This window comes from Colobus angolensis, unplaced genomic scaffold (genome assembly GCF_000951035.1).
Source record: "Colobus angolensis palliatus isolate OR3802 unplaced genomic scaffold, Cang.pa_1.0 Scaffold5, whole genome shotgun sequence".
Classification (NCBI taxonomy): Eukaryota; Metazoa; Chordata; class Mammalia; order Primates; family Cercopithecidae; genus Colobus; species Colobus angolensis.
The window spans coordinates 35,190,108-35,202,834 of record NW_012118487.1 but is presented as its reverse complement, the minus strand read 5'-3'; the positions used below and the strand labels follow the sequence as shown (position 1 = coordinate 35,202,834).

The following is a 12,727-nucleotide window of genomic DNA, read 5'->3' as shown; positions in this document are numbered from 1 at the left end:
GAACAAAGGATTACATACATCAAAATATGCTAAAAGGACATTTAGTTTTACCTGAAAATAAAATTCAGTAAAATCCAAAAAATAATTAAATATTATAGAATAAAAGCTTGAGCTGTTAAAATTAGAAAAATATCTAGGCATAGCTATTAAACTATAAATATCATAAGAGTTTAATAAATGTTTCAATAATCTATTTTTATATTAAACATAAACACACATATAAATATTTAGGAAGAATCCATAGCTTCTGCTTATAGATGACAAATCTGATAGGGTCACAGCTTTTCATTTGACCTGATATACAAATAACTTGAAAGTATTAAGACTCATATTTTTAATCATTTTGGTATATAGTTAAGGTCTGATTTTATTTTCAGCAGTTTTCCACAATTTCTTATTAGAAAGGTCAGCTAGTTATGTGAAAAATAATTTAAAATTGCTTTATATTTGATATTTAAAAGTCTAGTTAGAATACATACAGCATATATATATCTTTATAAAAAAGTAAACTATTGCTAGATTTTCTTAGATTAAGTAAATTAAAATATTCTAGAACATAATCTGAAATTTAAAAAACAAAATAGAAATCACCAATTCAATGTGTAAATATAGTGGAAGAGTTCCTTTTATGTTTGACATACTGACCATATCTGTCTAATATAGCCCTTTGACATACATGTTTTGCTCCCTAAAACCTTGTTAAATAGAAATCTGTATTTTTAATTCAATCATTATTTACTAGGGAGTGTTGCTACTCAAACCAAAGGTTTTTGCAATTAAACCAAGGATTACTAGGTTTTCATTTTTTATGTTTAGGCAATGTGGTGTAACTCCTTTACATACCGTATATAATAAAATGTATCAGGAAAAGCTATTACTCTTCAGATACACAATACATAGTTACTTAGGTGATAAAGAGTTAATAAAATTTTCAAGGTCTGCTAAAGAATTTTGAAGTCCATCATTCATATCTTGACTTCTGAGAAATTTTTTCAGAGTATCTAAAGCAGTTATTGCCTCAGATTTTGATGGCAAAGGGAGTTCAGTTTCTGGAGATCCATCATCATCCTCTTCATCAGAAGTGTAAAATCCAGTTTCATCTGATTTACTTTCTTTGGTACATACGGATTCACCATTTGGTGCTGCTTCACACGTCTCCAAATCGTCATCCAGGGCAGCATACTCTTCTATAGATAAACCTTCAGGAAATTCTACTCCTGCCCCCAGAGCATCAGCAACCAAATCCAGACCAGTATCCTTCTCTGCACTTGTTACATCACTTTCTCCTTTTTGAGATTTGAATCCTGCCTCTTCATAGCTTTTAACAATAGTCTCTGGGGTTACAGCCCTCCAGCAAAGATGCAATGTATCAACTGCATCTAGCAGTGAAAATGTAAATTCTTTGCTACCTTCAACAGAGCTTAAAAATTTCTTGATAAGACAGTGTCGATATTTGATTTTAAGGCTTTTAATAATGCCTTGTTTCATAGCTATACATTTGGAAGATAAACATGATGGAAAGAATGCTAACTCAATGGACTTCAGGTTCTTTACCTCTGGATGTGCTGGAAAAGACTCAACAAAAATCACCACTCTTCGTTGCTGGGCTTGAAATTTCTCATCAAGCTTTTGCATCCATTGTTCAAATACATCTGAGGTCATCCATGCCATTCTGTTAGCTTCATAACACACAGGCAATGATTTTAAACCTTTGAAACAATGTGGATTTCTCTTTTTTCCAATGACAAGCAAAGGAAGTTTCTCTGAGCCATCCATGTTTGTGCCAACCACCAGAGTTATTCTGTCTTTGCATAACTTTCCAACTGAACATGTTTCACCTTTAAATGCAAATGTATTGGTAGGTAACATTCGATAAAGCAGCCCAGTCTCTTTTATATTAAAAACATTTTTAGGATGATAATCATTTAAATAATAAGGAAGTACATTTTGGTACCAGACAGTCGAAGGGTCTACTGATACACCTGTAGCTTCTATAGGTTGAGCTCTGAATACTAAACCATACCTGGATTTAAAACGATCCAGCCAACCATTACTGCACTTAAAATCATTATGGCCCAGTTTCTGGGCAAAATCATTAGCTTTTAGACGTAACATCGGACCATTAACTGGTACATTTAGACACTGAGCAATTCGATACCACCTCATTAATGCCTCTTCCAGATCTGTATAAAAAGCAGTTCTCAGTCTTTTTCTCTTTGGATCAAATCTTAGAGATTCAAAGGCTTCTAGAACTTTGTCTTTATTCTTCATAATAGAAGACAATGAATTTTTCTTTATTCCATATTCAGCAGCAATCTCTGCTTTTTTCTTGCCACTTTCCACTGCATTTATGATGTCAATCTTTTCCTCAATGGATAGGCTTTTCTTTTTCTTCACTGTTACGGGCAGAGTAGAGGCATCCGCAGAAGCTTCTGCCATTTCAGCCAGTGCTTATGTAGAGATTACTCTTCTTACTTCCTGGTGACTGTTTCTTTAATTGTTTTCCAGTATGATATAGATTGCTGCTTTCTATCCTACTTCATATACTAAAAGTTGGTAAGTGTCTGATAGTCTTATTTTGTAGGAACTTGATGACAAAATATGCTTTTTCAAAGATCTGAAGAAGAAAAATGTTATATGCAACTAGAATGTTTTAGAAGAGAAACTTCCTTCCTAGAACCTTGTATAGCTCACTTTATAGCTTATTCAGAGTTGTAGAAGTCAAGCTAAAATAGAAATCTCATTATATCAAACCTGTCCAGTCCGGCTGATGTATTTTTGGAACTTCAGCCCTTTAAGATGATCCATTTTATCCAGGCACACATTGAACCTCCTATTAATTCTCCATAGAAGGCCTCAGAGACAAGAAGAAAAAACGTTCAAAAGTTTCCATGCAACTATTACCCATTAATTTTCAAGTTTGTTCATGGTAAAGAAGAAAATGGCAGAATCCGTCTAGAAGTTGCCAGTATATCTTCTTCTGTTTTTTGAAAATGTAAAAAGGAAAAAAGCAATTTTAGCAATATGTCAATTGAATATTAAAAATAATGCTTATACCCAATTATTTTGCTCTTAATAATGAAAATAATAGAAACATGTTTCTGAAAATACAATAAAGTTTCCAAGAGAAATGCTTACCTCCCAAAAGGCCTCTCTGTAAAAGCTCTCTAGCTCTGTTCTACAGATTTGAATTCTCACTTGCCTTTGAATGCTTTATAATATATAGTTCTGAAATAAATCAGATAAATTTAATTTAGTTTGAAAATGTGGGCTTACCAAAATTAAAGAACTAAAAATGATGCTGGATAGATGCTTGGTGGCTATTTTTCACATGAGGTCACAGACTGCACCCTCTAACTTCTCCAAAAGAAAACATAGTCAGACAGTAGTCACAAGGTTCAACTTTTAATAGCACATGGGAGACAGTGTCTCTTTTATAGGAGTCTGACAGAAAATGCTTCACTAAAAAATCAAGTACAATTCTATTTTTAAAAAATCTAAATCCCATTTGACCTAAAAGTTTAAAAACCCAGTACCTTTTTATTTTTATTATTTAAAATTTTTCTCTTCTCTCTTTTTTTTTTAACCCTTATCCTGTTAGTGGGCTAAGAACTCAGTAACTTTTGTATTAATTTGACACATTAGCTGAACGTACAGAGGCCAGAGATACTGGACAAAAGGCATAGTAACAAACATTTAGGAGAGCATAATGCAGAGAAAGATGTAGACTAAGAATAGGAAGGATAGTGACCACAAGTCTCAACATCTTGGGTCCTCTACTTTCTATCTGTAAAAAAAAAAGTGCCAGGCAGTTCTGAATTGAGAAGTGACTCCGCTATTTAGTACTCATGTGATCCCAGGTCATTTACTTAACCATTTGAAGCTTCAGCTTCCTTATCTGTAAAATGGGAGTAACTACAGCACCTACCTCATTATTGTGCATTCAAAAGGATTCAATGAAAGAGTGTAAAGCACTTAGCACAGTATTTAGTACTTTAAGAAAGTGCTCAACAAATGCATGGTGATGATCTCATCATCATTATCTCTCTCATGTCTTTTGGCTCTCTGAATCCACAATTTGGAAAACTTTATAAAATCCTACTTGCAAACAGAAGCAAGAATCCCACCTTAAATCTATACTCAAAGTAGGGCTTTTCTTTTCTTTTCTTTTTTTTTTTTTTTTGAGTGTGACGGAGTCTCACTCTGTCACCAGGCTGGAATACAGTGGTGCGATCTCGGCTCATTGCAACCTCTGCCTCCTGAGTTCAAGTGATTCTTCTGCCTCAGCCTCCTGAGTAGCTGGGACTACAGGCGCACACCTGTCCAGATAATTTTTGTATTTTTAGTAGAGACGGGATTTCAAAATGTTGGCCAGGATGGTCTCAATCTCTTGACCTTGTGATCTGCCCGCCTTGGCTGCCTCAGCCTCCCAAAGTGCTACTATTACACTATTACAGGCATGAGCCACTGGGCCCAGCCTAAAGCAGGGCTTTTCTTAAGCCATGAGAACAGTCACATGGCCCCAGATGGGCTCACCTCTACTTTCCCAAGTCAGCACCTCCCTTATCAGAATCCATGGAGCAGCCAAGATAATAACAAGCTAATTTGATGAGCGGTGTTACTTCTGTGTGTGTGGGCACTCCATTCTTCTTGCTGGGCTTCCAGGTTTCCCAGGTGATGTGCACCTTTTTGCACAAAATCTTTCGACAAAACTTTTTGCCAAAATTCTTCTGCCCTTGTTGTCCAACTCAAAGGAGGAATTTTTATCATAGGAATTACAACCAGTAAAGGAATTCTTTTTTTTTGAAAAAAGTGTCGTTTCAAAAAAAGTCTTAAAAATAATGACAGCCCTGGGTTTTAGTTTTTAAATGGTTTTACTACCTATATTCCAAATAACCAAGGAGGAAGGTAAAACTGGATTTCATTGGTCCCACAGTTACCATGTGGTTAAGAGCAGTTTAGAGTCCAGGCTTTTAAATGTCAAGTCAGCATTCTTTTCACTACATTACAGTATCTTTGAATCACACTGGTGGGGCCTCCTGTGACCATAGTTACAGATTCTATGCTTCCAGCACCAACCTAAGCCAGCATTTCCAATGTCTTAAAAAAATAAAAAGCAACATTAGGCCTCCATGGAAGAATAGGCCATTATGAATTCTGTGAACACAAATAGCAACTCTATCTGTTAGGGAGGGTTGACCTTAGTAATAAGATTTGACCATAAAACTAACATTAAAAATCTTGCTTGTATATGGGATCTCTTCTTACATTTTCATGCAATTTCCTGTAAATATGCAATTATTTCAAAATAAAAATAAAATTCTTGCTCTTATTAGGAAGATACCAACCTTCAGAAATTGATGTAGCAAGAACCAATTTTTCAAAAAAGACAAAACCAACCAAATTTACTAAGAGAATCTCCCAACCCCTCCCCTCCCCTCCTTCCTTCCTTCCTCCCTCCCTCCCTTCTGCCCTTCCCTTCCTTCCTTTCCTTCCTCCCTCCCCCTAATCCCTCCCTCTCTTCCTCCCTCCCTTCCTTCCTCTCTCCCTCCTGCCTTATCTCATTTATCAGAAATAAAATCTACCATGTCAAATAACAACGATTATAGAAAAAGTAACTTGAATTTCTTCTTTTCCCATCCTGGTTAAAGCGATATAATATATACTATCAGAGATTACTCATTATCTTGAGAAAATTGAAAATGTGATAACTTTATTTAGAAAGATTAGGTTTTTCCCCTGAGTTAACATTAGTCAAAGCTACAATTTTCCATGATAAGATACAATGTATCTTTATTCCTAAAAGCAATCACATTTCTAATGCCAAACAGACAAATTAGACTTTTTCCCTAGAAAAGAATAAGGCATCAATACTACCTGATCAATGAAGCTGACATTCTCCAAACTCCAACAGCATAACATCTGGGATATTCTTTTGCAAGGAGTAATGGCAGCAGCTAATATTTCTCAGAACAGTCATCCTCTCAAGCTCATTAATCATTTTCCCTCTTGAAAATATTACAGCAGAGAAACACTATTCTACATGTTAGGGAATATTTTCTCTATGTCAACGCTTAAGCTAATCAGAAAATAAGAATAATCAATTCATCAAAAAAGACTCACCAAATTAATTTCAAATAAAGAAAATACAACAGTCAATCCTACTATTAATAAGAAAAACATAAATCTTCTTTTAAAAACAGAGATACATTTTTGTTTTTGCCTATCAAAATGTCAGTATCTAGTGTTTGCTGGGGTGAGGTAACAGGTTGTTAGGAGGCACATAAATTGTTACAACATGCTTATGGAGGGCAAATTTGCAATATGATATACAAACCTTAAAACTGTGTATAACGTTTTATCTAGCAAGTCTATATCAAGGATTTTTTTTTTTTTTTAAGACAGAGTCTCTCTGTCGCCCAGTGGTGCAATCTCAGCTGGAGTGCAGTGGTGCAATCTTGGCTAACTGCAACCTCTGCCTCCTGGGTTCAAGCGATTCTCCTGCCTCAGCCTCCTGAGTAGCTGCGACTACAGGCATGTGCCACCACGCCCGGCTAATCTCTTGTATTTTCAGTAGAGACGGGGATTCACCGTGTTAGCCAGGATGGTCTTGATCTTCTGACTTTGTGATCCATTCACCTCCGCTTCCCAAAGTGCTGAGATTACAGGCGTGAGCCACTGTGCCCAGCCTATATCAAGGATTTTATCCCAAAAGAATAATTATAGATATAAAAATAATTTCTTACAAATGTATTAGTTTTCTATTGCTAATGCAACAAATTGCCATATACTCAATGCCTTAAAACAACACCCATTTATTATCTCACAGTTCTGTAGATCCTAAGTACAGGTGGGCTCAACTGGGTCCTCTGTTTAGGGTCTCACAATGCAGAAATCAAGATGTTGGTCAGAAGTTAGGCTCTTATCTGGAGGCTCTGGGGAAGAATTTGCTTCCAAGCGCAATCAGATTGTTTGCAGAATTCAGTTCCTTGCTGTTGTAGGACTATGGTCCCTAGTTTTTTTTGTTGGCTGTTGGCAGGAACTACTCTCAGCTTCCAGAGGCTTCCCTCAGGTCCTTGTCTGTGGCCCTCTTCATTTCAGCAATGGAGAATATTCCTCCTGTAGAATCTCTTTCACACTTTGAATCTCTCTGATTTCTTCTATTGCCACAAGCAGGAGAAAACTCTGTTCTTAAAGGGCTCACTTGATTAGGTTAGGTCTACCTAGACTACCACCCTTTTGATTAATTCAGAGTCAATTGATTAGCAACCTTGATTACATCTTTAAAATTCCCTTGCAAGTAACATAACATATTCATGGAAGTAGTATCCCATCATGTTCACAGAGAGAGCGAATTATACAAGGTAAGGGTCATTGGAGTTCATCTTAGAATTCTACCTACTACACAGGACTATTCCCTGCATTGCTATATAATTACAGACAAAATTGAAAATATGCAACAAAAAGGATTCATTCAATAAATTAAGAAATATCTACATGCTGAAATACTTTTGTACCACACAAAGAATATTTAATGATATGAAAAAAAGTCCATGATATATTAAGTGAAAAAAGCAAAATATAAAATCATATGTCAACAAATACAACATACACTAAAAATTACATCAGAGCAGAGGCTCATGGTTATTCCTACACAGCTCACTCCAGTAAACCATAGGTTGTCAATAACAATTTGTTAAATAAATGAAGAAATATATATCTACATAGATATAAAGAAAAAAAATACATTGACCAAAATGTTGAATGTTCTCTCTAGGTAAATGAATTATAAATACGTTCAGTTTTTTCTTCTTTATAGTTAAACACATTTTTATAACTCTAATGTTCTACCTTTTTTTTCCCTCTATAACAGTCATCTTAGAATAATGTTCTATTTTTGCACCAAGTTATTAAGAAAAATCAGTATCAGAAAACATAAAGCTGGCATTCTTCCCATTCAGAATCTCTAGGGGTAATGAGTCACTCTCCTTTTATCAGTAGTTTATACCCCTCTGCAGAAAATCAACTACTTTCCAAACTTAAGAAAGCACTCACTCACTGTCTTCTACAAATAGATAGCAACTATATCCACTTAATCCTGCTTGTGCCATTACCCTAAGTAGCAGGAGTTGCTGGTATTCTGGAACTTGCCTGGTATGCAGCAGACAACATATTTCCATAACACGACTAGAGTTAGTCAATTTCCTGGTGCTATAAGAGAATCAAATAAGTCCAAAGTTCAGTTTCCCAAAAAGCATCTTATTTATCATGGGAAAACATGCAAAACAGTCGTACAAAGCTGACTGAAATGGGGGCTCAAATCAAAGGCTTGCAAGATCCAAAGAGAGGGAAAAATGAATTCTCAAAGGGAGGATAAATAATGGGTTTATGACAGAAGTAGCATCTGAATTCAACTGTAAAGGATGGATAGGGACATCACAAGTAAGGAAAAATAGGAAAACATTTCTGCTGATAAGAATAGAGAACAAAGCATGGAAGAGGGAAATACGCAGTTTGAAGCATATTAAACATTTCTTTGCAACTAAAGTTTCACATCTATGTCTATATTGGTATTTATACTTATCTCTATTAGTTGGTTAAATTAGCACTTTTCCTTCAGGTATATAAAAGAGAGTGCTCATTTGCAAGATTGAGGCCAGATCTTGGTAAGCCTTTAATGCCAGGATAAAGAATTAGACTTCATTGAGTATGCCACAAATGCCATTCAGGGCTACTAGAGCTCCCCATAAGCCCAATGAATAAATAGCACCGGATTTTTCAAAAAGCCAAATAAACAGCCAATAGCAGTGCAAAATTAAATGAGTAGATAATCTCCATGTCATAAACATATATGGAAGGCAGCTATTCCCTTTAGTCTCCAAAAATAAATGACAATTCAGAGAAAAGTAGTAATCTTCTATTTTAAACAAAATGAACAGGCAGGGTCCCCCAAGTTTTAGGGCAAAGGAGGGAAGGAAGAAAAGAAGGGAGAGAGGGAGGGAGGAAGGAAGGAACGAACGAACGAACGAAAAAAGGAAGGGAGGGAGGGAGGGAAGGAGGAAAGAAAAAGAGGAAAGAAGGAACGAAGGAGAAGGGAGGGAGACAAGAAGGAAAGGAAGAAAGAAAAAGAGGAAGGAGGGAAAAAAGGAAGAGAGGGAGAGAGGGAAGAGAAAACAAGTCTCCTCTAAGCAGGGCCAGGCTTAAAATAATGTTTTTCAGTTAGTACCAAAAATATTCCCCAATCCAAAGAACACTGGTTGCTGCTTCCTTTGTCCCAAAGGATGTATAGAATTCCACTCTTTTCCATCACCAGCTGAAGTAGTGTCTAGTGTTTTCTTGGAGCCAGACTACATTCTAATTTCCTTCAGGTCCGTGGAAATCATAGAAAGATTAATCCTGTGTATATATAGCCTTGCACAGCGTAATACTGTGGATGAGGATTAATCATACACAGTACCAGAATCTCACTGAAGAGTATCTAACTTGGTTAGCATCTTCACTTAGCAGAAGTTAGAATTAGTTCCAAGTTCATCTGAATCTCTGTCAAAACCATCAGCAGGTGCCAAGGAAACTATCCAGCTATGAACAAACTAAAGCAAGTCTCCACCTTTCCAAAATAAGAAACACCTCTGGGTCTAACAGTCTAATAGTTAGATTAACTATTAGAAGCTAAGCATCGAATGAAGCTTAGCATCTCCAAACTCAAGAGACAGCTAGCAGGAATCCTTAACACAACGGCCAGCAAAAACAATTCAGTATTCACTGTCCACAATCATTCAAGCACCGCTGAGCCCTACCGTACACTTCCTCCAAGTCACCCTTCTGAAACCCTAGGAACAACACTTGTACTTAGCTGCAAGTTCTGTAGTCGCTCTATTCCTACACAATTACAGCAGTAATTAATTTAGATTGGGATTCTTTTCTTATAATTGAGAAGACTAACGGTCTCCAAACCAACAAGATGGCTTTGTACAGAAAAATCCACAGTAAGCTGTTAAGAACTGAAGTTATAGTTTGAGTGGGTTGACATATATATTTGCTCCTTTGTTTTAAGACAGAACCACTTAAGATGAGAGATTTTTGTTCTGGAATTTCAGTACTATTTTTGTAAGAGGTGGTATCCTGGAGAGTTCAATCTTGTTATACATTGGAAACATTTATGGTGACACTGGTATTTACTATTCACAGATCCGGGGAAGATTCCTGCCAGGGATATTTCACTACACTGAAACTCCTTGGAAATCTGTAGAGGTAGAGCTCTGCCTTTGGGCATTAGTCATTAAAATTATCTTGTCAGCTACTGTGACAAGTAAAGGCAGCTGAAAAGTACGGTCTAAAGAAGGGTAAATCTCGCCATATGCACAGTTACCCTTTGCATTTCTACAAGCGAAATGAGAATAAAAATGAGCATTCAAAGCCGTCAAAGAGTTCGAAGGGATATTCTGTGATGGACCAACTGTATGGTACTGTGTGTAAATGAACTTCAGGTCTATCTAGCGCCACGGCGGAGCCACGCTTTCCCACTATTCAGCGCTGGGGATGGGGAGAGTAGAGCAGGTTGGGGCCCCGTTTAGGAAACTACGAAGGGCTCTGAGAGAGCGAATTGTTCAGCAGTTTCCGTGACAGGACAATGATCTATTTAAGAAGTAATGGGGCAAGCAAAGAAAGCAGAGCTCGGTCATCTGGAAAAATAAAGAGGAGCCGGAAAGAAAAATATCAGGGAATCTACTGTGAGAGAGCGAGCAAAGCAAAACGCGATCACAGATCCAGAGCAAGAGCTCAGGGATGCCAGGCCCGGGGGTCTAGCCTTTCTGAAGGGAGGGGGCTCCCCAGGCACGGAGGCAGCGCGAGGAAGCGCCCACATTCCGTCTGCTCCCTTATCTTCGCATTCTCCCCACCACCCCCACCTTCCCCGCGGGACTGGAATAACCTTCGTGCTCTCCGGTGGCTGAGAAAGCAGCTTTCGCTCTTCTGTGGTAGCGTGGCGGTGAACTACATCCACCTCCACCCTCCCGACACCGGCTCACGGTCTGTTGGGGAGACTCCTAACGTGTGAGGCTAGGGTATGTGAATAAAAAAGAGGGAGGCGGCTCCTGGAGACCTTTGACGTCTCAAGACCAGGCAGGGGCGCCCTTCCGCAAGCTCCCAGCTCTAGCCAGTGCCTCTGGCCCCGCGCGCACATCCTTCTACTATTAGGTCGCTGCCAGAAAATTGCTCGGGCAACGACACCGCCGGAGTCCCGGATGTGGTTGCTAGGGCAGCAGCGGGAGGGGGCGCAGCCCGCCTCCCGGAGAAGGGCGGAGGGAGCCTCGTGGGAGGTGCGCTGGCACCAGCGAGACGTGGCCGGGCAAGGCCAGATTGAGGGAGAGAGAGGCCGTCCAGGGCCAGGGACAACGCTATTTCCGGTCTCCTCACTTCCGGCTTCACTGATCTTGGTGCTAGTTCTGGAGGCCGGGTTGAGAGGTCGCCAGTCCGACTGTCCTCGGCGGTTGGTCAGTGTGAATTTGTGACAGCTGCACTTGCTCCCCGCCCCCGAGCAGCCGAGGTGCGTGGGGGAAGAGGAAGAAGGAAAAGGTCCGGGTCTCGTTTCCGCTCACTTCTTGCCAGGGTTGAGGCGATTCCAGAGAGCAGCGGAAGGGATAAGCCTCGACTAAGAAGCTACCGAGTTACCCTAAGACAGGTGAGGGCGGAGCTGGCTCGCCTGGGAAAAGGCGGGGGAAAGATGGTTTGAGGTGGTTGGTGGGGCGGACACGTTGCCTCCGGGTTCGCCATTCCGGACTTTTACAGGGCACACCTCTCCTTAGTCTATGCCTTATCTGTCCAAGTGTTATGCCTTTGGTTTCTGTTCCTTCATTCCTTTTGTCCCTCTGAGTGTGCCCCCGAAACAGTCGAGTGAAGGTGTAGGACCGGCCCTTGCAGGGAGGCACGCTCTTGGCTTTGCATACCATTGGGTGGGAAAAGGGGTTGCAGGATCCGGAATCCGGACGTTTCTTGACAAAGTGTCGGAGTGGGCCTCCTTCAGGCTTGGTGTCCAACCCTCATTTCTCCCCTCCTCTCCCTGCATCCCCAACTTCCTTTCTCCCGCAGGAGGAGGAAGGGAGAGAGTGATAGTCCCTCTGAGAGGTTCTTCTGGCAGTGGTGCAGGGAGGAGTCTTGCCTGTGAAATGTCCAAGCCTGACTGTGCGTCCGAGGACGTTCAAGAAATGCTGGAGTTTTGGAAAGGGAGTTGTGCGGTTGTCTTCAGCTCCGTTACTGTTTGCCAAGTTACTACTGTTTACGTGTCTAGGAAAAGGAGAGAATTTTTAAAAAAGTTTTTAGACGCTAGACGTTTTTCCCTTTTACTTTATTTTGTTGTTACTTCGTTTTGTTCTTACCTTCCTCTTAAGCCCTTTGATTTCAAAAAGTTTACACTTTACACTTCCTGCAGATCCTTTAGCCACTCTTAGGATTTCTGTCCCCCGCCCTTACCCTGTTTTCTCCTAAAGTATAAAATTCATCTAACTGCGTTCTTATTTGATAAGGAAAAGCCGGAAGAGATCCAGAACTTCTCATAAACTTTTGCTTTCATACTTTCACCTGTAAGGGTGTGTTCACGTTTGCCATTTAATTAACTTAATTGGCATAGAAATGTGCACCAGAAATGGTTACCTTAAGTCAGCTGTCTGTTAAGGTTTCGGGAATTGGCCTTTTCTTTTTTCTTTTCTTTCTTTTTTTTTTTTTTTTTTTT

The 12,727-nt window shown here is 39.2% G+C and overlaps 2 protein-coding genes across 8 annotated transcripts in view; one reads left to right on the top strand and one right to left on the bottom strand.

The window, feature by feature from the left end:
• Window positions 1-800: 800 nt before the first annotated feature.
• TIGD4 (tigger transposable element derived 4) lies at window positions 801-2,703 on the bottom strand. The gene has a single exon (XM_011959789.1). It carries the CDS (start codon window positions 2,437-2,439, stop codon window positions 901-903), a length of 1,539 nt encoding a protein of 512 aa, XP_011815179.1. The 5' UTR covers window positions 2,440-2,703; the 3' UTR covers window positions 801-900.
• Window positions 2,704-11,317: 8,614 nt separating this feature from the next.
• Window positions 11,318-12,727, top strand: part of ARFIP1 (ADP-ribosylation factor interacting protein 1) — a 128,732-nt gene continuing 127,322 nt past the window's right edge. For 2 of the 7 annotated variants that reach the window (XM_011959786.1, XM_011959782.1), the window contains exon 1: window positions 11,318-11,680. The gene's annotated coding sequence lies outside the window, so the exon portion shown is untranslated. The remainder of the gene's footprint in view (window positions 11,681-12,727) is intronic. The other 5 variants (XM_011959787.1, XM_011959783.1, XM_011959788.1 and 2 more) reach the window with 4 other exon arrangements.